The sequence below is a fragment of the Cheilinus undulatus genome, linkage group 3, assembly GCF_018320785.1.
Source record: "Cheilinus undulatus linkage group 3, ASM1832078v1, whole genome shotgun sequence".
In the NCBI taxonomy this organism is placed as follows: domain Eukaryota; kingdom Metazoa; phylum Chordata; class Actinopteri; order Labriformes; family Labridae; genus Cheilinus; species Cheilinus undulatus.
In genome coordinates this window covers 45823346-45848501 of record NC_054867.1, presented here as the reverse complement: position 1 = coordinate 45848501, position 25156 = coordinate 45823346, and the positions used below count along the sequence as shown (strand labels likewise).

The 25156-nt window shown below is 38.5% G+C and overlaps 1 protein-coding gene across 2 annotated transcripts in view; it reads right to left on the bottom strand.

The window, feature by feature from the left end:
• Positions 1 to 25156, bottom strand: part of lrig2 (leucine-rich repeats and immunoglobulin-like domains 2) — a 32547-nt gene extending 7391 nt beyond the window's left edge. For both annotated transcript variants that reach the window (XM_041782586.1, XM_041782587.1), the window contains exons 1-15: positions 24514 to 25156; positions 22692 to 22766; positions 22368 to 22502; positions 21768 to 21911; positions 21439 to 21582; positions 20671 to 20814; positions 16528 to 16671; positions 11262 to 11342; positions 9840 to 9911; positions 9602 to 9670; positions 6901 to 7064; positions 5802 to 6113; positions 5034 to 5315; positions 2280 to 2720; positions 612 to 764 (exon numbers count right to left, since the gene is read on the bottom strand). In XM_041782586.1, the coding sequence (XP_041638520.1) occupies positions 612 to 764; positions 2280 to 2720; positions 5034 to 5315; positions 5802 to 6113; positions 6901 to 7064; positions 9602 to 9670; positions 9840 to 9911; positions 11262 to 11342; positions 16528 to 16671; positions 20671 to 20814; positions 21439 to 21582; positions 21768 to 21911; positions 22368 to 22502; positions 22692 to 22766; positions 24514 to 24701 (2548 nt within the window). In that variant the 5' untranslated portion in view covers positions 24702 to 25156. The remainder of the gene's footprint in view (positions 1 to 611; positions 765 to 2279; positions 2721 to 5033; positions 5316 to 5801; positions 6114 to 6900; positions 7065 to 9601; positions 9671 to 9839; positions 9912 to 11261; positions 11343 to 16527; positions 16672 to 20670; positions 20815 to 21438; positions 21583 to 21767; positions 21912 to 22367; positions 22503 to 22691; positions 22767 to 24513) is intronic.

The following is a 25156-nucleotide window of genomic DNA, read 5'->3' as shown; positions in this document are numbered from 1 at the left end:
TTCCAGGGGTTGTTGACATAACAAGCTTTGTTTTCCTTTTAAAAGGCTGTCATCACCCAAAGGATTAGGTAAAACTCCAAAGAGGGTGCTTTGGAATAATGATCCAGTCGTCAATCCTTATCATATTTCTTCATTTCTACTTGAAGCCAAACATTGCAAACTAATGAATCATTGACTACCACAGAAACACAACCTCATTAAAGTGTCCTTTATCATTATGCATTCAACTCAAAGCTAGACGCTGACAACTCCCAGTAGAACTATCAAACGGAAATTAAAAGAAGTATTTTTTGGCTTAAGCTGCAGGAGGTATCCTTGTTGCTTGCTGCTGATAAAAACAAAGCTTGGGCAATAATAAGGACAGACATTATCTCATCTGCACAGTCATGGTAGGGAGAGCTTATTTCAGGCAAGAAAACCAAACTTGTTACAACATGATAGCAAATCTGCATCATAAACACTGTAATACAATTTTTGTGTAAATATAAACATCACAGGATAATTACTCCTGATCATGAGAAAGAGCAGCAAAAAAAATATCTAAATCTGTGGCAATTAGACAAGAGTTTGTTTTGTTGAGTAAATATGGTGAATTCTCTGGGATTACTCACCATCTGCTCCTTTGTGCACGTATCCGTTGGAGAGAGGAGGCATGAGCTGCTGGTGGCTGCCGGCCTCAGAGTTACTGTAGCCTTCCTGAGGCTCAGACAGAGTTCCCTGAGAGGAGAGGTAGCTGGGGATGTCTGCGGGCAGATTCATCTCATCTGTAACAAACACAAGACATTCTTTGTTACACAGAATTAAGTTTTGGAAGTTATTCTCACGACAGTGGCATTAACATGAAAACAATTTCCAAAAAGCAATCCCTACTAGGTAAAGCTTTTTATTTGAACCAGTCATGTTTCTCCTTTACCAGTAAAAACAGAGTTGTGTTTTAATGTTTACATGTCTTCACCTCCTTCTTTCCTGAATGCCTCCACATATCTGTGCATTTCTTATATGATGACAAATATGATGCACATTATCACCCTAGGCCAGGGATTTTCAAACATTTTTTGCCCAAGGCACACTGAACGTTAAAGCCAAAATCTCAAGGCACACTATCTTGAAATCCATGCAAAATTCCCTTTTTAATTTTTCTTACAGTGTCTTTAGTTGATGTATAGTTGTAGTAATAACCCGTGTTTGCTCAAATTTACAATACTTCACCATTTGGGATTAACTAGGTCACACAAAAACATGCAAAAATTAATATTTCTGCAAAATACATTTCGGCTATATCAGCTTCATGTTGATTAAAGTAATATGCTGGGACAAATCCAAAAATTTTTGCACCAGTTATTATTTATTTTTACAACAAATTATCCAAAAACATGCATATATAACAAAAGCACAGTAAGAAAATACCAGATATACTATAGAAAGTTTTTGTTTTCAAAGAGGCTGTCTATTTTTTCAATAGTTGTATAGTCATAGTAGTCACACATGGTTGTACAAAGTCCTTCAGCACCTCTAGACTTGCTTCAAGGCACACCAGCCTTGCCACGCCATTTGAGAGCAACTGCCCTAGGTTATCGTGACATACTAGGGCAGACGACAACGCCACTTCTGCTATGCTTAGCATTTATGCAGTTTGAATTCTGGGTCAAAGCTTAAAGCAGAATGCAAAGTCCAGTTTGGGTCCAACAGAGATTTGTACTATGGGCTGACAGATTATCAACCTGGCTGATATTGGAATTATGAGAATTCATTCCAAAAATTCCCTTGCCACATCTATTGTTTTGTAAAGGTCTCATAAAGCACCTACACTGTCATGTCACAGGACATTTTTCAAATTTGCTGTCTCAGATGTTCGCACCTTAATTGGAAAAAGTAAGCTCAAATACCGTGTGTACACAAATGTAAAAAAGTCTAAAAGAAGAAGTACTCTGGCTAGTCTGTAAATCTGTGTTTACTGGGAAGGTATTACTTTAGTTATAACTTTTGAGCTCTGAAACTATGGTAGACAGAGACGGATTATTTATCAGTAATTGTGTATATCATTTTAGCAAAACAACACAGAAGTGAATAACTAAAACACTCAAAAGAAAATAAAATTAAGAATTATTAACAACATCTTTTATATTATGTTCTTACTTTCACATAATTCTATTTTGTTTTAATTTTCCCTTTGATCCCCTTGTGGATTTTTTGAAATACTGATCTGATCCAATCAGACTTCATCTTTTAATTGAAAGGTTTTAGATGCATTTTATGATAGTTGTGTGTTATCTGCTGACCTGTGTTAGTGATGCTGTAGTCCTCGCTCTTCCTCCTCATGTGATAGATGACAATGACCCAGACCAATGATGTTCCAACCACACAACACACCACCACGATCACCACGATGCCCACCGTGGTCCAGCCGTCCTGGTCGTATCCTGTACCGGTGTCACAGTTTGGCGACGGTGACACACTCAGGTAGATGTGGCCCCGTTCTGTCCCAAGAGTGTTGGACATGATGCAGGTGTACTTTCCAGCATCAGCAGGACCAGCGTCGACGATGATGAGGAGCTGGTTAGCTGCGGCGAAGAAGTGGCGTTCTGTGAGCACCAGAGGGCCGTCGTCTTTAGTCCAGTTGAGACGGGGAGCAGGGCTGCCTCCGGCGATACACTGAAGCACAGCGGTCTCACCGCGGGCCACTGTTCGGTCCTCCAGCGGCCGCATGAAGGATGGAGTTTCTGAAAGAGGAGGACTCATTGATTTTTCATTTAAACTGGATTACCCCTTTGGAATTTGTGCCAAGCTGTTACTATGGATATGTTAGAGGTTAAGTTTGTTATTTCTAGAGTAAATCCTTCTTTCGTTGTCGTAGCTAAGCCTTGATCACAAACTTTAAATGAGGTATCGATTATATACAAGCTTATGGCTTAAATAAAATCTCAGAAGCAGAGCTATTAAGAAATCTGATCCAGCAGTTCCATCCAGCCAGATTTAAAGCCTCTTTACATTCAGCATGCAGTAATAAAACACACATATAATGTAAGAAGTTGAAAGTCTCACTAAAAACACCATTACATCTGTAAATAACTTGCATATTTGATAGAAATCCAAATTAAAAACGCAGCTTATTTTGCTGTTGAGATCATTTCTTCAGACTGTGTAGGTGAAGCACAGGGCTTTAACGATACTGAAATGCTAAACTTTGACTTAATGCTTACAAAAAAATCAAATGACAATGATGCCTGTTTTTATTTTCCAAAAAATGCAAGCAAATCCCTGCAGTCAGTCCAACAGTCTAGGTTGCACAAACATGCCCTGTCATATTTGTGCAGATTAGATACTGTTTTCCTTCTTTTTATTTCTTTGCAGTTTATTAATGGACAGATACAATACGCATGGACAAACTGGGACTTTCATGTGCATGAAAGGTTAAAACTACTACAAAAAACTCCACTTTTGTAGTTTATATCCCAGACATCTGACACTTTCTTATGGCCCAAGACCTCTGGTGTGTCCTCCAGAGGCAACATGCACTGCATGTAGGTAAGTACATTTACAAGAACATCATGATGCAACTTGATGCATCTGCCAAAGCAAGCTGAAACAGCAAGATCATCTCTTAGACAGTTGTGCCGGAAGTGCTTGGATTTTTTGAAGGATTAACTCTAAAAAGTTTCCAAATTTTGATAAAAAGTGATCAGTCTGTGATAACTTCCAAGTGATCTGGTAGTGAATAAAAGGATTTGTATCAGCTTCTGGTTAAAATATGAGTTTTGCTGTTTTCAGTATTATCTTTTACGCCTGTCTTTAAAGAGAAGGAAAGTGGATAGAGGCGGAAACAGCTCAGAGAGTGGGGAAGGACATGCGAGACAGAGCCACAGGCAGGGCTTGAAGCTGGGGTGTCTGTGAACTTGGGGCACGACCAAACCACTAGACCATCTGTGTCTCAAGTACATTGTTTAAAAACACTTGCTGTCAAAAGGTTTTGAAGTATCCTAAATTTTAACAGTTTTATTGTGGCAGGTTGGTTTTGGTTTGTCTTGTCTTTTCCCCATGAACAGCAGTATGATCATCAGAGTAGTGCTGCTTTGTTTTACTAAGCTGAACTGATGAAGAACTTTTGTTTTTGGAACTTTTGTTTTTAATTGATCACTGAAGACACTAAATCCTTTGGTTTCCATATCAGAGCCAACAGTAAGCCTATATCAAGCTTTCACCCAGATACACCAAGCTAAAATACAGCACTGTGGTGTTGCTTGTGCAGTTTATTACAGAGCAAAAATCTTTGCCATCTCCTCTAAAATGACTGTTACTAAACCCTAGAAGAGGAGAAAGACAACTCAACAACTGCTACTACTGATACTTGGCCAGGACAGATTGGCAGGACATATGTCCTGCATTCAACATGTAAAAGTGCAAAACGCAGAGGTGTAAAAGTACAAGACTATTGTACTCAAGTAAAAATACAGCTACTGTGGTTAAAATTTAAGTTAAACTACAATTACCGGCCAATAAATCTACTCAAGTAAAAGTAAAATTACTGATTTCAAAATGTACTTAAAAAAGTACATGTAAACAACAAAGCTACTCAATTACAGTAATGTGAGTCAATGTTATTAGTTACTTTCCATCGCTAGCACAAAGCTCTAATGTTACTGCTGCTGTACTAGTTAGAGAAGTGAGAAGCTGTGATTAATTTACCATTTACCAAATATCGAAGTATACACATTTCAACTCAAAGCCAGTATTAGGAGACTGAACTTAAACTTACTGGAGAATATTATGAGTTTTGGTAGAAGCTTATTTCTTGTACTTTTTAGGCATTTATTTTATGTACACTCTGGATTAGGTTTTAAGTATCTCAGTACATGAGAAAGTAAGATTTGCATTAACACCATAGTTAAAAACATTGAGGAGGAAACTAAAAAAAGAAAGATGTGTCATGAGAAAAAGACATAAACAAGCAGCCAATATGGGCAGAGTGACTCAGCTGAAATGACCCAGTAGTAAAACATCAGTAATACGCTCTGTTAATCCGGTGCATGACTCACCTAGGACGGTGAGAGTAGCATTTGCAGACAAGCTGCCAGCTGCGTTCTGAGCCGTACAGCTGTAAACTCCCATGTCTTCTGTCTTCACGTTGGCAATGAAGAAGATGTCGTCATCTGGCATTACGTGCATCCTGCGCTCCCGGGCAGCGGGGAAGTCAGTGCCTCCGTCTTTCTGCCAAGCAATCTGGGGTGATGGATGGCCTTCAGCGGCACACTCCAGCCTGGCCATTGTCCCGGTCCGGATTGTCAGGTCCATGGGAGTCTTTAGAAAGGATGGCAGCTCTGAAAGATAAGAGGACAGAAAGTCAGGGGTGGTTTAGAAAAGTAGAGACATGCATTTTCTCTGTCAGACTTTGGAAATAAATCAGTGGAATATAAATCTTATGGGGCTACACTAATGGTGTGACAGTACCCCACAAGTCAGTTGAAAATCAGTCCACATGCAGGACGATTTAAAACATAAAATAAAATATGCATTAGGACTGTATTCCCCACAGCCTTCCCCCATGGGCAAATTTTAAACTGCGAGCAGTGTGTAGCACTGGAGCTATAACTACAGTTACAATGGAGAGAGTCTCTTCTTTTAAAGCAGGTAGGCTATACTTGTTTCACTGGTATATTATAATGCTCTGTGTTTTGGGATAATAAAAAGTATTAAAGCACATCTTTATATGCTAAACGAAAAAAATGGATCCCTGGAATCGGCAAAATGAAGTTTATAAAATAAGAGAAACATAAAAACTTTCTTTGCCATGCAGTAAACCTCACCATTGACGGTCAGCTTGGCTCTGTTGGAGTAGTTGGAGCCAAAGTGATTGGAGACCACACACTGGTAACGCCCCTCGTCAGTGAAGTTCACATTGAGAAGGTGGAGCACCGTGGTGTAGATCAGCTCTCCCTCCTGGTAGCGGGCATAGTTTTGCACTTCTGCATCATACAGAACCTCGCCGTCTTTCCTCCAAGCTGTCATCATCGGAGAATCACTGCTGCTTGATGCGATACAGCTCAGGGTCACGTTGTTCCCTCGCAGAGCCACGGATGTCTCTGGGTGAGTCGTGATGTGAGGTTTGGGGAAATCATCTGTGGAGGAACAAAGCTTGAACCTCAGTACTGTCCTTTTTGTTTTGCTTCAAAAGAAACATGAGCTGATGCAAAAGCAATGAAAATAATTGGGTACCTTCTTTGTCACAATAATCAAAAGAGGACTTAGAAAGTTTTTATTTTAAACCACAAATAAAAAAACTCAGCCTGATTTTTGGTGTCAGGATTGACTTATAAAACACTTATTCCCCCAAGAGACAGCTATAAAAATACAGACATAAAACACTGAATCTGAGAACAAGAGGTAAAAAGCCACGAAAAGGCCATGAAAACAAATACTAAAAGAAGTTTGTAAGAAGTTTTAATGTTTTATTTTGACACAAAGTTGGGAAAATAAGGATAAAAGGGAGGAAATTAAATTTATCAATGTTCTGTGAATTAATTATCCAGAGAAAATCACATCTCTGAGATTGGACACATCTTATGAAAACATCTTTACTGTTTATTTATTCTTGGAAAATAAATAAATGTTTACAGCAGAAATCTAGACCATAATGCAAGAGATATTAATTAACCATACACACACAAGAAGCATACTGGGACAGAACAAAAGCATATCCCAAACTTCAAAACTTTACTTCCAAACTGTAATAATCCCCTATTTTTCTGCTCTTTATTTTAATGAATACCAAAGATCCTGTAAAAAAAAACTCTCTGACCTTGTTTTCATTGTCAAACAATTCCCTGATCACTTAATTTTACAACACAGCATGTACACTGGAAAAGATGGGAAACAGCACATTAGGAAAAAAAAAATTGAACTGACCACAAACAAACTCTTCCGGGCTGATGGACAGGACGCTGCGACCGAGGAGGCTGGCGGGATGAGCACAAACAGCGGAGACAGATTGCAGGAACGGGCTGTCAGTCAGCCAGGGCCCCAACCACTGCATGTGGCAGTCGCACAGCAGGCTGCTCGTGTTCAGCACGCTGAGAAGAGACAGGTGATCAAAGAGGTATGGGATGAGACTGTGTTACATTAGATTAAATCATCAAACTGCTGTAGAGAGAAAAGGATGACATAAGCCTGGTGAACAAGTTGAATCTTTGATTTTAAATCCAAAATATAAGCCGGACCGGCTCATAAAACACAATCTGTTTTTTGGGGGTTCCCCACAGGGGAGCAGGTTTAAACCGCCTTCCTGCATGATAATTCCCACTGAATTCAGCAAAGATCACAAGCTGCTTTTTCAGTGCAGCTGTTTAGCTCTTTTAGGACCATCTGTCTACGCCATGTGGAAAATACATAAAGTTATTCGGATATACATTTTCAAATGGGACATAAGGTGAAACAATATCCGACTATGGATATGTTTTATGTTGATGTGGAAAAGAACAACACAGATGCAAGGCCTCAAATTCAGTAGGAAGTGTTTACAGTAGGAGCACTAATGGCAATGTGCTTGTTGACCACACAGCCTTTTAAAGATCTTTTTTAAGCTTTATTCCTTTATTCAGATAAGACAGTGGATAAAGTTGGAAACTCTGGAGAGGGAGAGTGGGGACATTCAGCAACCCCAGCAGCCAGCTCCAGGGACAACAGCTTCTTGACATGGAGCACACCAAGACCACATGATAATATTGTTGAATATTTAGGCCAAGGCTGCTTTCACACTAAGCATGATTATTATGTACTGTGCCCTGGTTTGCTTGCAACCCCCTCAGGTCTGCTTTCACATCAGTAACATCATTCTGTGCCTCAGCACAGGCGTGTGTGTAAATGGTCTGACACAGTGATACTGATAAAGAGGAAAGAAGAAGCAGCAATATGGCAACCACTAAGGTCATCAGCTGGGTGTCAATGTTTTATGTTTCATGCTAGCAGTGGCGTCAATCCTGCCACAACATTTTTATGGCATCAACAACGACCCTTTTCTAACTTCTCCATCTACCATGCAGCTCAGAGGATGAAATGGGCCCATGCTGCAGATACAATGGTTTTTGAAGAAACAGAGATGCTGAGAAGTGCCGTTGCAACTGTACTCGCCGACTGCCATGTATCCCAAAACAATATTGAGCTGTATAGTGGCACTCACAACACACAGTGAATGGCAGGAATTTTCTGCTAGCCAAATGGTTAACTACTTACCAAGTTAAAGCCTGCTACTTTTCCCTTTATTGACTTGATAAAATAATTCAACCAAAAAGCAAAAAGTCATGGCTCCTCTCCTCTAATATCCTTATGTTTATGACAGAGATGCCCATATATCTGTCATCTTTGTGAGCAGATATTTAACCAGCCTATTCTTACTTGACAGGCCCACAACAATAATAGCCAAACCTCCTACATCAATCTATACAGTTTCCTCAAAATTATCAAAGCAGTGTTGTATTATTTACCATTTAAAAGCACAAACTAGGGTTTTCCTTAAAGTACTTGGACAAAAGAAACACATCCACTCGGAGTCTAGCTGCTTAAGAAACCGCAAACCTCCTAGCACAAGTAAATATATATCAGTCCAAACCTTACTGATTTAAGGAATTCAAAAATCCCAACAGAAAGCTAATACACAAACACAGTACAGACAAGAAGCAAAGTGCAGCTACTTAAAACTATTGTAAATATCAAACTAAGTTAACCAAAAGGGATCATTTCTCATCTTTAACCAATAACCAACATATACAAGTGCATCTATGCAAACCAGTCAGTTGGATCAAATTCAACTGAGCGTGCAAGAATTAGACTTTAAATAATCTTAATATAGACAGGAAAATTGATTCACTGCCTCCTGAATCACTTCTTTATTACACGTTACACAGAAATAAATCTTAATTATAAGGCTGCTGCCAGTTTTTCCTTCTCTCTGATATAGAAAGCAGAGACACATTATCTGTTCATCAAACATGCAAATAGCACTATGTTCTATTACGGCAGCAGACTCATTAATAACAGGATATGAGCAGGGTATAATATATTTCCTAAGTTTGACAGCTGCTGAGATATTCTGTTGGCTGCTGCTTGACTGACGCTCCTTAACTGGGCTGATCAAAACTGCCCAAAAAAAGGGAGATACTGAATGTTTTGACTGCTTTTTTCTCACAGGCATGACAAACAGTTGCCCGAGACAGATGTTGATGCTCCAACTTGAAAGCTGAATCACAAATCTTTGCTTGGGCAAAAAATGTATGCTTTTAATAAAAAAAGAGATATCCAATGACTCAGAAATAATGAATATTTTAAACACCATTATAAAAATGGGTTAGGGCTTTGCAGAGTTAAGATATACGGCTTCTTAATCCCCTTTAAAGCTACAGAAAATCAACAACACTTATGGTTATATAACCAAGATTCATTTCCTGACCATATCCTTTTAGTGCTGTCTTACTTTACCATTGTACTTGTCTTTCCATGAATTCGCTATTAACCAGCCCGACCAGATAAAACTTTGGAACTCTAAAAATGCTCATCAGAACTATAGAACTTTTTGTGTGTGTGTGTGTGTGTGTGTGTGTGTGTGTTTACTTACAACACTTTAAGTTTCAAGTGGGACAGGGCCTCAGGGTGGATCGACATGATGCCGTTCTTGCTGAGATCTCTGCAGAGAGCACAGAAATATGAAAAAAAACACTCCTTAAATGGGGTTCTATCAAAATTGCATTCCAGTTTCACGAGAATAAGACAAAGGCACACTGATATCTTTAGCCACTGAGCTCAGCATCAGTGTGTGACAGTGCCCTTGTGAGTGTGAGGTGCCTTTTACTCACAGGTGCTCCAGCTCATCCAGGCCCTCAAACGCTTTCTTAGTGATTGATTTGATTTTGTTCCTCTGGAGAATCCTGGAACAAAGATGAGCTATTATGGAGACTGAATCGACAAGATCTCATACTGGGTTACAATTTATTGTGCAGTTTGCAAAGCAAGTTAAAAAAGACAGTGGGAGCTATGTCGCAGTAAATTAAAACCCTAGAAGTACAAAATGACCTAACAGAATAAATGCTGCAGTGTAAAAGCTGTTCCTCGTGGTGTGGTGTTGTACACAACAGGTACAGATATTTAAGTGTAACTATATGCAGTATTTCAGAAACTTTGTGTAATGCATCAAGGTATCAAAACGTATTTATAGAAAATGTTTAAATTTCAACACTGTTTTTGTTATCCAGACGTGGATATTGTGATGCAACAATAATTATTTAAAATATACATCCATGGAACCTAAGGGCTTCCTCTTGCAACACCTGGACTTATTTAGCAGCATTTATGGTTAAATATAGATGTTCGGTTTGTTTTGCAAATTCCCGATGCAAGTGGCCTGTATTTAACAATCACATGTGAATTATATGTAACAATATGCATGTTTTTGAGTCCTTGGCAGGCGTGAGAATAAGCTTCTCTTACTTGTTTGTATCCTTCCTCCATACGTGTAAATGTATGTGGGTGTGTGCATCTTTAAGTCGGGTTGTTAGTTTCGGATTTTATTAGCTTTAGATTTCATTTGCTTTATATTTTGGCACAAAAGTATGTCAATGAAGATGACCTATTACTGGCAATGATACGGAAAACTTTCACACCAAAATTTTTAACAGTCACTCAAGGTGAGCTGCTATTCTCCCTGTTTGCAGCGTGTATCTCTCTTTGCAGCAGTGGTAGTGCCACACATATACCCGTTTTATAAGTCGCAGCCTGTTTTTTGGGTCTCCCAAAGGTGTTAAAACAGTCACTGAGCATGAGAATTTTCATTTCATTTACTTAAAAACACAATATGCAACATCTGTGCAGCTGTGTTGCCTGTGAGGGAAACCCTCATTGTCTACTGCTACAGTATTATAGTTGAGCTCTCAGTAGGGATGGGTATATTTTTTTTTTTTTTTTTTTTTTTTTTTTTGGACACTGGATCTCATTTGATACTTTTTGATGCCAGTGCCTAAACAATGCAAGAACCATTACTTTTAAGAGGAAAAAAGTGTGTTTAAAGTCAGCAGGAGATGAATAGCTGTCTGGGTATCGAAGATGATTCACAGAAATATCTTTATAAAATGCCAGTTGAGTATGGGATAAGAAAGGAAGCCAGTGTATCTTAATGCATAAATCCCATAAATTCATTTATAAAATGACCGAATTACTACAACATGTAACAAACAGAAATTATATATCAACATGTGTATGTCTGAGTGTGAAGAGGTCCTCACAGGGTGTTCAGCTTCTTCATCCCCTCAAATACACCGATGGAGTCTTCAATGGCCCAGGAGATTTCATTGTTACGTATATCTCTGGAAAAAACAAAGTCATGTTTTAGACATTTAACACTCTCAACATAAATCAAAGATGAAATGATTCATCCTGAAAAGTTAACTTCAAAAGAAAGAAAGAAAAAAGGTCACATTTTACACATTGAACACTCTCTACTCTTACTGAAGATTAAATGATTCATCTTGAAAAGTTTATTTAGAAAAAAATGGCATTAAAGACACATTATGTCTGCTTTGGTTGTCAGCTGCAGTGACACTCAGTTCAGAGACTAACTATCTGAGACACCGTACTTCCCCAGCGTGTCACAGTTCGCTGCCCCCGCTGCTCTGATGAGGGGAAATTAATTGGCTCTGTTTAGCACCGGGACAGTTCGTGGGTCCGCTGGAAACCCGGAGGGGCCTTGTGTTTACAGGATGGGTCATGGGCTCTTTTGTTTCACTTTCCTCATGCCTGGCCACCTCTGAAAGAGTTCCGGCACTCTCCGATTCCCCTCTCCCATGAAAGCTCCCAGTATGGTCAAGCTCCAAAACATGACCCCTTTCTCCCTGCAGCTCTGAGACTGAGGCAGAGCTCAGTGTGGCAAATAATGAGTCCCTAACAGACACATTTATGATGCTTTTCTAAGCCACAGCTGCAGCATTTTCAGAGCTATTGTGGTGGCATTAATACGGTTCAGAACTGTCATCTTCTATTTTGCAAGCACACAAAGTCTGTGAGCAGAAGAGGATGAAAGAAGCAGCTTTAGACCACAATTGGAAATTATTTGTTCTGTGGTAGTGATATGAGGTGCATGCATAACTTTATTGTAACAGATAACTTACATTATGTGGAACTGATCCCATGGCAATAAACAGAGCATCATGCAACATTTTTACAGTAAACACCAGAAAACATGTCTGATAGCCTCCCTCTGGCAAATCCAGTGCAGCTGTTATTTGTTGACAAGACAATGAAATGTGTGAATCATATGTTGATATTAGATTATCCCGCCTCATTAAATATTAAAAGGCAAAGAAAAGACAAACCCCATCACACAAACAAGCCTTGCTCTGCCAACTGTGACAAGAGATTCAGCCTCTCTTACCCTCTTGCCTTGTGTCATGAAGGGATCAGTCAATTGTCTCCTCAAATAGATATTACAGATCGACTTCTTTGTTCCTTATTTCACTCCTTGTGCATTTATCTCAGCCTTCTTTCCATCCCACTATCAACTTGCAAAACAAAGCCTCACACATGTTTAGCACCATGTTACTGGAATTGTAAACTTCAATAAAAAAACAGATCTTTTGAATACTTCGAGGCGCTTCAAAAACTCATTTGAATGAAAAAGTCATCTTGCAAATTCTGATGATTATCTTGCATTTTTTGATAAAACCATTTCTTATCATGCAATCTTTGATGATGCACAAAAAATTCCTTCTGATTTTGATTGTTTTAATCAGTGAGGCGCTTTCTAACCAAGTGCTTCAAAAGTGCTGCATAAATAAAGCTTTATTTAATGCTATGTAACTGGTTCACATCTGCAGTTCTCAAATGGTGTGCCAAGGCACACTGGTGTGTCTTTAGGCAGGTCTAGGTGTGACTTGATTGAACTCTGAAGTGTCATGTACAAAAAGCCAAACCCTCATGGGTTTATGAGACACCAGAAATACCACTGCTGCAGTGTGCCTGGGCAATTTTTTATGAAATGCATGAAAAAACATGCATAATGACTAAAATCATACAACAACAACAAGAAGGAGATTGCATTATGTTTTAGCGTGGCTATTTTGCATACATATGAAAATAGTGTGCGCCTTTTGGTTTGGCTTGTTATCAAGTGTGCCATGGGCAAAAAGACTTTAAAAACCGCTAATTTCAATAATACAGATTCTGCATCAACTGTATGATACCTCTGAAATGTGACAGAGGTATAATACTTCACAGGGTTTAGGACAATAAAGAACATATTTGGTGCTGCACTTTGTCCCTTATTGTTTTTCCTCTCTGATGTTAGCAAATTAATACGTACATTGCAATAGGAGTACAGTGTCTTTACCCAAAACTACAATTAAAAAGTGGGAATGCTAAGCATTACGTTTTTGTTCTACACCAGTACACCGGTTGGTATCAACTTCTTCCAGTATTGGGTTAAAAGATTTTTCCAATGTAGAAGAGAAGCTGGTTCTCGAGATCTTGTACATGTGAATGTTTTTCAGCCAGTGTATGTAACATTCAACAACAGTGTAAGTAAGTGTATAATAAGTCTTTAGATTGAAATGATTTTTAGTTTCAGCCACATTTTAGTCATTTCTACCCTCAGTGTTTCCCCTAGTTTTACAGCCTTGGCCCGGGAAGGGGGAGGGCAGCCGGACACCAACACAAACACTTACAGGAATCATGGTGTTCATGTGATTTGTCAATGTAACATTTTATCTATTTATCTATCTAGAAATTAAGTTTTTGGCCTTCCTACCACATCAGGAGTAACTTTAGAACTGTATCAGACCAGAATTAGTGTAAAGTTTACCTATGCTGTCAAAAAGGCATCACTACATGCAAATGAGTCTGACATCTGAAAAATTTAACTAACAAGCAAAACAAACTTTTTATTTAATTATTTATTTAACTGTTTATTGTAGCATGTAACATATTTATAATAGGTTAGATCATGTATTTTGGTAAATGTTCTCAATTACGATTGATTGTTCTCCACTGACTTTATCTACTCATTTTCTCTCTTCCATTCACACACATACATGTCTCCATCTCCTCCTGTTGTCTCTATGCCTGTGTGATCTTTTGTCAACACTCCTACGCTTATAAAGGTTCAAGAGTTTCTGTCGTAACCTGCACGTTGAAGAGGTTTATTTACAAGTGTAAATAACGACCATAAATATCCCCAATAGTGCCAGGTGCTATGAGAAACATGTACATGAGGAATAAAAGGACAAAAGGGATCATCCACCAGTTTATTGATCCCTGATGATTGAATGTTAAAATATTAAAATGATCATCAGGTGACCCACGGAGGGGCCGCTCAGTCATGCGTATTTCTACCTGCCGAGGTGAGAAGACCAGGAGGGAGCTGGTGCGGACATGAACCCACTGTCGCTGATTCTGACTACGTTTCCCACTGGTTTGTCAGTTTGCAGCGTTTTATATGGGGGATTTTCCTACATTACAAGTATAAGATGTAGTGAGAATTTAATAAATTGCTCGCAATTGCTGCAATCTTGCGCAAAAATTCAGCACTTGTGTAACTATCTCAGACGTTAAACAACCAGGACATCGGTTCATACACAACTTTAGAGGATAAAGCAGTTGGAGAACTCTCTCTCTCATGATACTGAGTGACTGCAGCTCTGACACAGAGAGGAGGGGGCAGGGCTCTCTGCTCAGTGAGCAGTTTGCTTAGCTCTGTTGTTAAATTAAAGAACCAAGTAAAAACCTGATCTATAGGAAAGTTATTCTTAAATGACTTCTGTTGTGATCTGGCGCTATATAGAAAAAACAATTAAATAAAATTGACTCAAAGGGGGGTGCCGTTGGCAGGGCAGGGCGCCCTCCCAATAGAATGATAGGGGAAACACTGACCCTTTATAGCTTTAGTTGACAAAAACACAAAAAATATTAGCCAAGTCCTAGACAACAGAGGTCCTAACATTTTAGTCAAAACCTCTGGTGCAAATCACCCTACAGAACCTGGTATCCTCATTTTCGAAGAGCTACAGACTCATCTGACCTAACAGCTTGTCCTCTCTCATATCACAGACTTGGAATATCTGACAAAAAGAACATTTTAGTCTAATTTAATCTCCTTGACAGAAACTAAGTACTTTTTAATTTTTGCCACCAAAGATCTTTTTATTGGCTTGTCTTAGTCTTACTTTCCTCATAAATAGTTTTACTTGGTGAAATTAACACTGGTGTTCCAGTAAAACCCCTTTAGGGATTAACAGAGACCACCTTCTTCTCCTTTACCTCAACTTAAACTCAACAGTCTCAGTTGTAGCGAAATTGCAGTGGAGATTTATCCTTTACAATAAATAACAATGAAAAAAGTTCAAAATCAAATCAGCTGTTTTGGCACAGGGACAGTGGATCTTAAACAGGATCAAACAAGTCCATTGCCACACAAAAATGTCTCTCAGGCTTTGCCCAACAGTTTTTCTTTTTGGCTTGCTATAACAGATCCTCTAGTAGTCCCTCCTAGTAGTCCTCTCTGCATATAACCTTTCCTTTTCTTCCTGGTTAAAACATGGTCACTTTTTGGTAGCTACCAGTTCCTTCTTAAAAATATATAAACAACATCAAACGCTAAAACTACACATACAAAAAAAACCTAAAAGAATAAGAATCTATCACTTAAAGGGAAAGTGAGAATTTCCTGCAGCCTCACTCATCCTGCACATAATTCTTCTGTGACATATGCAGAAATATGCCAGTGGTATGCATGCAATACTTACAATTCAAACAAAAAAAGAGTGGACCATTTCTTATACAAAATAACTTAAGACAGATAAATGACATCATTTTTAAATGGCCAAAATATGAAAAAACACCAAATTCCTACAGCAGGTCCCTAATTCTGTCTTATACTGTTGCTTATACCCTGCCTTCATCCACACCAAAAGCCACAGAAAATACTCTACTTCGTGGCATCATCTTCTTACCGGTATAAGAAGTAATGCTCCTCCAATGGTGATTTCAAGTGCTCTAAACGGGCCATTTTCAGAAGATTGTCTGGCATTTCCAGCCAGCAAGAGACTCCTTGTTGGACATAAGGTCTGAAAATTCTAATTCACTATTTTCATGCAGAGGGGAATAGCAATCACAGACAACACGAAGAAAGCGAAAAGGAGTCTATAGAAATGACACACTGGGTGACCAGATCTACGAGTAAACAGATCACTAATGACAAGCAGGATTAGAGGGAAACAATGACTGCATTAGAGGATTGAGACTGAATAGACTGCCAGTGTCTACTGTTATATGACTAAACATTCAAGGATTACTTGGGAAAACATATTTAAGTCAGGACGATAGCTACATATGAAGAATGAAACAAAAGAACCTACTGTGGTGATCAGCCTTCATGAGGTTGCACAGGGCCGAGAACAAGTCAGGACTTGGTTATTTTTCACCCTAAGCTTTATCACTCCCCTTTAGGATCAAATGGTCATGGCATTTCTTGGACAGATTTCCTCAAGTGGCAGTACTTACAGGGTGCGCAGACCTGCCAAGCCACTGAAGACTCCCTCCCCCAAATGGCTGATGGAGTTTTCTCCCAGGTTCAGATTCTCAAGAAGACCTAGTCCAACAAACGCTGTCTCTTCAAGTCTGGTGAGATGATTGAAGGACAAGTCTCTGCAAAAAGAACAGTCAAATATGATCGAGATTAGTTCAAACACATATTATAGGCACAGAAATGTAGCACTCTAATGTTAGGGGTGCTTTGATCACGTTTTCGATACTGATCAATAATGAGTTTAATCAACTAATCCACAGCTAATAGGACCATGTTATGTGCTCTCAGAACATTAACTCAGTTGCATCAGGTAACTGACGCAATTATTTAATATCGCTAATAGGGTGTCAGCAGTAATGTAGTAACTGCCTGGGATTAAGGTCCATAATCAGAGCATCAATTATTTGAAGAGCATTGATCACATGCTTTATTGTTCCTTTCAGCACACTTAGGTGAAAGCAGTGGTTCCCACACATAGGCTATATTTGGGCAGCCCGTTGAAGTATACTGACGCCTGTCTGATTCTGGCATTTCATATTTAAACATGTCGTGAGAAAGCTGTTTGTCCGCTGTCTATACGCCAGAATTTGAGCCTACTAAACTCAAAGCAAAAAGTAAGGCAGTTTGTGTTTGGTACATTATTTCTTTGTTGTAACAGTGCTTCTTGGTAATAAATCTTATACCGTTGGAAAGCCTGTTCATTACCCTTTAAATGATGCCACATCTGTAAGGATCATGCATTTGTGGGATGAGCAGCAGAGCTGAGTGTGTGGGTTGCGCCCATGAAAAATGTGTCAGATCTTCTCTGCCAATGTCAAACAGCTTATTTTGCTGTTGCTATTGACTCTTGTTTTGAGCTTCTGGTACCCCCAGGTGCTGCCAATCAGGTGCCTGATTGGCAGCACTTGTGAGCATAGGCCCTGCTACAGTGGTCAGTAGATGTCTGCTTCAAGAATCGGCATGCCACATTTGACTGATCTGGATAGGGCCCATCGGTTGGGCAACTTCAAGCTGGTGTTCCGCAAAACCAAGTTGCAGCATTGTTTGGAGTGAACCCTAGTACCATCTCCAAACTGAAGACCAAGTTCCATATATGAATGCCAGAGACAGGCCGCGAAGTGGGAGTCCCAAGAAGACAACACCCCAGTAATACCGTTTTCTCACCCTGTCAGAAAGAACTCTAACCTCCAAGATGACAACACTTGCCGCCACAGAGCGGGGTTTATCAGAGACTACTTCCAGAATCTGGGAGTGGAGAGGATGGAATGGCCCACAAACAGTCCTGACCTTAACCCCATTTAACACTTGTGGGATCAGCTTGGGTGTGCTGTTCGTGTCAGAGTGACAAACACAACCACGTTGGCTGACTTGCGACAAATGCTGGTTGAAGAATGGAATGCCATCCCACAGCAGTGTGTGACCAGGCTGGTGACCAGCAGGAGGAGGAGAAGCCAGGCTGTTGTGGCTGTGTATGGTTCTTCTACACACTATTGAGGCTTCTGTTTGTTAAATACATATTGTTAAATTGTCAATGTCTTGTTTCGTCAATCTTCAATCATCCAATCCACCAAACACCAGACAAGAGTCAATGGCGGAATCAGCTGTTTGGAATTGGCAGAGAACATTTGGCACATTTTTCATGGGTGCAACCCACATACTTAGCTCTGCTGCTCATCCCACAAATGCATGATCCTTACAAATGTGGCACCATTTAAAAGAATAATGATAAACAGGCTTTCCAACGGTATAAGATTTATTGCCAAGAAGCATTGTTACAACAAAGAAATAATGTACCAAACACAAATTGCCTTACTTTTTGTTTCAAGTTTACATTCTACACGTTAGCTTCCATGCACAGGAGATCCCCTAACTCCAGTCTGAAAACACATAATAGGTTAATTTCTCCAGTATAAGTCTTAATTTTAGTGTGGGATTGTGGGAACCACAACACAAATGCCTTTTGCAATCTGTAAACTGCCTGACATAATTGCCCTTTTCTCTGCACTCTTGTAGTTTTAGTTTCTGATGCGCACTGTCCAGAGATTTTTTTTTCGCACTGTCCAGAGATGTTTGGATGATTTTCATTCATTTTACATCATAAAGAGGCTGTTCCTCAAGGCGCACACGAGTTGTAAATAAACAGCTTCATTAAACATGCTGCTGCTGCTGAGAGTGGTTAAGTTCACAGAGAGGTGTAGGGGGGGAGGTACGAGCTGAGTGTTTGGAAAATATAACTGAAGGTGAGCAGACTGAAGTTGTGATCAATACGTTCAAAGAATACAGAGCAATTAATACAACTAGAAGATGAAAAATCTGAAGGTATTTTGCAGCCCCATTAACAATGAAGTAATAATATAATGCTGTAAAATAATCTTTTCCTTTACAAATAAGGTTATGAAGCCTATTTTTTGGATGAGTGTTAAAATTCTACCTTATTCGTTGATGTTTATGTTGTTTGTTTAGAGGAAGGTAAACGCTAAACTTAATATTGATGTGTAATACAATCAGACACAATATAATTCCTAATAATCCAAATAATAATAATACTGTTGAGTCAATCAGACATTAAGACACTGAAAATAAGCAATTAAAAGACAATATCAGGTTGATCAGAGATAACGGTTACAGTCTTTTTCCATGATGCTAGAGAAAATACAACTGAAGGTCAAATTGACTGATTATACCAAAAGTTAAAATTAACGTGAGAAACTTTACTTTAGTGTTGGTTTTGGTGACCCCTGTAAACAAACGGCCATTTGTCTCATTCATCCCATCATCTGGGGACAACTAGTTACGTAAGATAAATATAAGTGTGAAAATTTTGGCACAGATCAAACAAAGGAGTTAAATTCGAAGTATTGGTAGATACTTGAATAGAAGTGAACTTTTATGTGCTTGTGTGTAATGTTGGCTCCTTCCACTGGCAACCACCACAAGAATAATTCAGACACATGGGAAACACTGGTAAAGACACTTTAACATCTCCCTGCAGCAGTGATGTAAACAACATACACCACTGCTCCTTATTGTCTTATTTCCCTTAAAAAAACTCAGACAGCTCAGTGGAAAAGTAAAAACTCATCTTTGCCTTGAGAATTACTTTTTTTAACATTACCTTTGCTCTTTTCAATCTACGACAAGTCATTTTTTCCATGGTTAAGTTAATCAAACAATCTTCCATCTACCCCAAGTCCCTTATTTTTCATTCAAACTAAAAACAAGCCTCTATCTTAACAGGACACCCACTGCCCTTAGTTTAAGACAGTACAAAACTCTGAATTAAACAAAAGTTTCAACTGCAAAATGGTGGAATTTGAAAATGCAACAAAAATGAGATTGATTAGCTATAGAAATTCCAAGATAAATCCAGATTCTTTTTTTTAATCAACTGACAGCCCTAATTACCAATAAAACTAACTTTCACCTATAAAAAAGTTTATACATTTGTAGCCAAATCCAAAATAGTAATGATCATTTTACCTAATGTTAGCTAGCTAAATAGCTTTTATCCTGCGGGTTTCAACCAAATTTATAATTTGAATTTCTATTTGAGAGTAATGGCTTACACCAAAGATGAGGGGATCTTAATGACTGCTTTGAGTGTTTTTTTGTTTTTTCCAAACTGAAGTTGCTGCATCTTGATTTCTTTTCATTCACAATTCTGATGTGCTTAAATTTAGTTGGCTTATTGGCTAGAAATTCAACTGCAGTTTTGCAATTTCCCAAATTTGCTCAACACAGTGTTTCTCTCAGCAGCAGACACCAGGATATTAACTAAAGGTGATCTGTGACTAGCATTAATTATGATTATGTATTTTAAAGGAAACTGGCCAATAATGGCCGATGATTATCAGGACATCATTACTTAAAAGTGACTGCTCATTCAAAAATGATTCTTAAAAAGGGGGAAATGTAAGAAAATTTGTAAAAACACATCCAGTATTTTGACCCGAGGTAACACAGCAGAGAATCAGCTCCACAGAGCCAACAAAACTGTAAAAAGACTATAGCAACATCTCTGAGCACACACTTTGAATTTCATAGCCCAGGGCTGATCAAAGAAAGCGGGGACTCTCAGCTGTGTTGGGATTTTAGGGAAATGAAGCAAAAACACTCACAGTTCTTCAAGCTTTTGGCAAAACTCCCAGGCGTCTGGTCGGATGATGCCGACAGCATTCTGGCTGACCCGCAGCACACGCAGCATGCGCAGGCCATACAGCCAACCTTTGGCGACCTCGGTTAAGTTGTTGTGCTCCAGTTCTCTGAGACGCAGATGGAAGAGACAAAAGGGCATTAACAAAAACAAATCTCATTAAAGAAATTGTTTTGTTTGAAAACTCTGCTAGAGTGATCAGAGACAAAGGCAAGCACAGAGAAAAAATTGAATTAAAACAAAGATGGGGTCATGTTATTCTGGCTTAAGTGCTTTTATAGCTTCCTCTGACGGTATTTTTACTGATTTTCACCATTGCTACAAAAAATTGTGAGTTTGCTTTTAAGTTGTCAAATGTTTCCATTACTTTGATACTTCTTGATTCTATTAGTTTATAACAGTAAAATCTCAGTTCCTTTAAAGACTGATAGCATCAAAAAGTGCCAAAGCCAGACATTTAGACATACTTTCAACTAAAAGTTGCAGCAAGAAAAGAAGAAATGTGACAGAACTGTTTAAATTTCACACATACATTGGCATCTTTTTGTTTATTTGTGCAAACTCAGAGCATGAGCAGGAGATTGACTGTTGTTTTATTCATCAAAAAGGCATTTATAATATTAAGTACTTAGGACTTCTATATTTGTTTTCCTGGTGTTGATGTTGTCTGGGTTTAACTTGCATTATATCTACGTTTACAATTCTAGTGTCACAAAAATGCTTATTTGCTCACAATTCTTCGATGTTGTTAAGCCCAAAGAAGGCTCCATCCATGAGCTTGGTGATGCCGTTCCTCTGCATCTTCAGTGACTTCAGAGAGTCCATTCCCTTAAATGTCAAGCTGTCCACGATCTTGATCTTGTTGCGCTTCATTTCACTGCAATGATAGTATGCACCTACATGTCAGAGTTTTATAGAAATAAAAACAACAAAAACAAAAATACACAATCAACATTACAGCCCCCTATGTAGAGTTCTAACCAGAATCAGCAGAGTCAATTTGTCCTCCTACAATAGTAACACTAATAAGACGAGCATGAAAATCTTTCATGTGATACTCACAGGAACTGAAGCTGTGGAAGTCTGAAGACTTTGGATGGCAGCACAGCTAATCTGTTCCTGTTCAGCTTCAGCACCAGCAGAGAGTTGGAGATGTTTTCAAAGCAGCCAGGCTCAAGGACGCTGATCTTGTTATTACTCAAATTCCTACGAAGTAAAAGAGCAGAAACATTAGTGCAAAATCAGGAAAGAGAATTTATGCTTGCCTTGCAGTTACACCACCTAATGCGTTGGTGTGTGAATATCCACACTAGGATGAATCAAGCCCACATTAAGATGACTTTTGCAAACAAACTGATCACAAGGTGACTTTAGTGTTCCCCTTGTGCTTTTATTTTATTTCTTTTAAGTTTCCTCTAACGAGTAGATGAATAAAGTATCATCTTACTTTTTAATGAAACAGCAAGTCAGACCTTGTTTTTCAACATAAAAAATGTTTAGCAGTCAATCTTCAGTTTACCAGCCTTGGTAGATCAACCATCTTCTTAGTCTTTGACTTTATTTTCTTCAACTTAAAAATTGTATTGTTAGGGCCATTCATACAGATTTATCCTTGATTTTGAAGTACAAATGACACAACCAAAATAATAAATGTTTGCTTACAGATATTTCAGCTGCATGGAGGGGAAGGATCCGACTTTGATCTCAGATATGGAGTTAGACGTCAGGTCCAGAGTCTCGAGTGAAACGTACGGCTGCAGCTGGTGCATCGACAGCTCTGAGATCCGATTGTGGACTCTGAATCATAAACATAATTATGGTGTTAGTCTTAAGAATAGTTATTACTCATGTCATAAACTGTGAACCAATCCATTGTAATACCTAACTAATGTTTTTTGACTGACATTTTTGTCAACATGACATAATAGAACAACAACGATAAGGCATGAAAAGGATGAAACTGTTAATTCATTCTTCTATACTTACAATGACAGCGAGGTGACATTTGGGGAAATGTCTCCAAGAAAGGGGAAAACAGCCAGCTCGTTGTGATTCATAGTGCTGAAATAAACATAATAAACACCATGACTAAAACAATTAAAACATTACGGCCATTTGTGTCTGATTTTAAATGACTGCAAAAAGAGCAAAAAAATCATAGGAAATATGGATTTCACTATTCCTTTTCACTCATGAGAACCTTAATCAACCTTATTATTACCATTCCTCTTTAAAACGTACAACAGCACTTAAATAAACATTAACACTGACAACATTAACAATGACAGAAGACAAATAAGCACAACTTAAAGAAACCTTGGCAAATGGGAGGATAATAATAATATAAAGGATATCACAAATGATCTCTAGTGTTTACGGGGATTAAGCTTCTTCATTATGCCTCATCTTAATACATTTAGGAAATTTAACCTACAATCAAAATACATAAATCCAAAAACAAAGCACCAATTTATCATCATGAAGATTGCAGTCACAAGTAAACAGCAAAAAGTGACAAAATTCAAGTAAACTAGATCCAATTAATAACAAAAGTGCTTAACAGAGGTATTAATCCACCAAAAACCGCAAGCAAAATACAAGACACTGCCTAAAGAGCACAAACACATAAGTGACATTTCATAGTAAACTGTCATAGTAAATTTTTACCAATGTCTGATAATGGAAAATAAGAAATAACCTAATACTACTGCCTAGGGCTTCCATTTTTGTTGCCATGCTTTCCAAACAGGTATCAATATTGTTAAATTTATTTACTAGTATCATATGAAAAATAAGAATTCTGGTATCATGTCAACCCTACAATGAACAGAAAAGTAGTTTTAAGGTACTTTTGCACCAGGTAAAATTGTTCTGTTCAATGCCCCGGTGCAATTGCACTCCATACTCCGCTGGTCTGCTTTCAAATAGCAGTAAAATCATCATCCATCCCTATGTGCAGTCTAATTAAAAATACAATTACACACAAGTTAAATCCATTTGATGGAAATATGTATTGCAGTGCTTGTTGACTGAAACCAGGAGCAAACAGTAAATGTTATTGGCTTTGTCTGTTGGATGTTAAAAAAAACGGCTTCAGCCAGAAACACAAGCTGCAGCACTGTTTCTTTAAAAAGATGTTCAATAATTGTGCTATGTAATACAGCATTTGTTAAAATATTCATCTTTTGTGCCGAAAAGTCCTTCTAGAAGCTGTTATTTGCATCACATTTTCAAAAAGAAAAACGTAATATCAGAGACAATACAACTTCTAAATTAAAATTAAAGATGTCTGAGATTAAAGGATTATATTGGTAATTACTTGACTTTGTTCTCATGTATAATAAAAATATTAATAAGTCATGAATCAAGTTGTAAACGTGAGTATGTTGGATGCAGCAAACATTCCTGACTTATAGACAGGTCGATCATGTGAAACACAACTTATTCACAGAAACCATAAACCTGCAACAACACTTTTAACAGTCCATGAGAGTACTTCTAAAACTCCAGGATTTACCAAATAACCCTTGAATTGGCTTTGAATTCTGTGTTTATATTCCTGGGAAAGTTTGAAGAATGGATTTCCCACTCTTGTTTACATCGACAAAATAAAAAAACAAGACAAATCGGTCATGATAAACTAATTAATAGCTTTAGTTCCATGGAACTTCATTTAAAAGTGAGTTTTTTAGTCTAAAATGTATGAAAACGTGGTTTCTCTCTTTGTTTTGATGCACACCTTGGTTGGGCAACAAATCAATGCAGGACAAACTTCATCACGTTTGCGTCGGTCCAGTTGTGTACTTACACTTGTGTTATCCCTTCTGGCAGGTCCACTGGAGACACCGACAGCCTTTTCCTATTGCAGTCCAGAATTTGGACTTCATCCTGTCCTCTGTAACACGAGCATGGAGAAGGACAAGACCCAACAGCCCAGGCACTCAAACTCAACAGCATGAAGACAACAGCCGAAGGAATGGGCCAACCTTCCGCCATTTTAAAAGACTTCCTATTGAAGGCTACGTAGCTACGTGGCTAACTCGCTAAACTCGCACCTTAACAGTTAGAAAATAACCATTAAAGTGTTCCTTTAGTTTGATATAAGTCAAAAGAATGCATAATTTATCTGTATAGTGCCATGATACCAGGCGGAACTGAAAAAAACAGCTTTTCCCCAACTTGCGTTAGGCATCCCAGCAGAGATTTCTTCCCTTCTTCCCAGTGCCTTGAATTCCTTCCGCTCCTCCCGGAGAGGCTAAAGCTAGCTCACCGCTGAGCTGATTTGGTCCCACAAATTCTCCACTTTTCACCCGGCGACATCAGTCTGACTTCACCGTTGGTCGGACTTTAACTATATTGAACCAAATAAAGCGTTATCTTACACTAGAGCGTTTGTTTTGTCTGTACTTTTTACCCGTTTTCTCTGCCGAAAGAACAACAAAGCGCCTTGA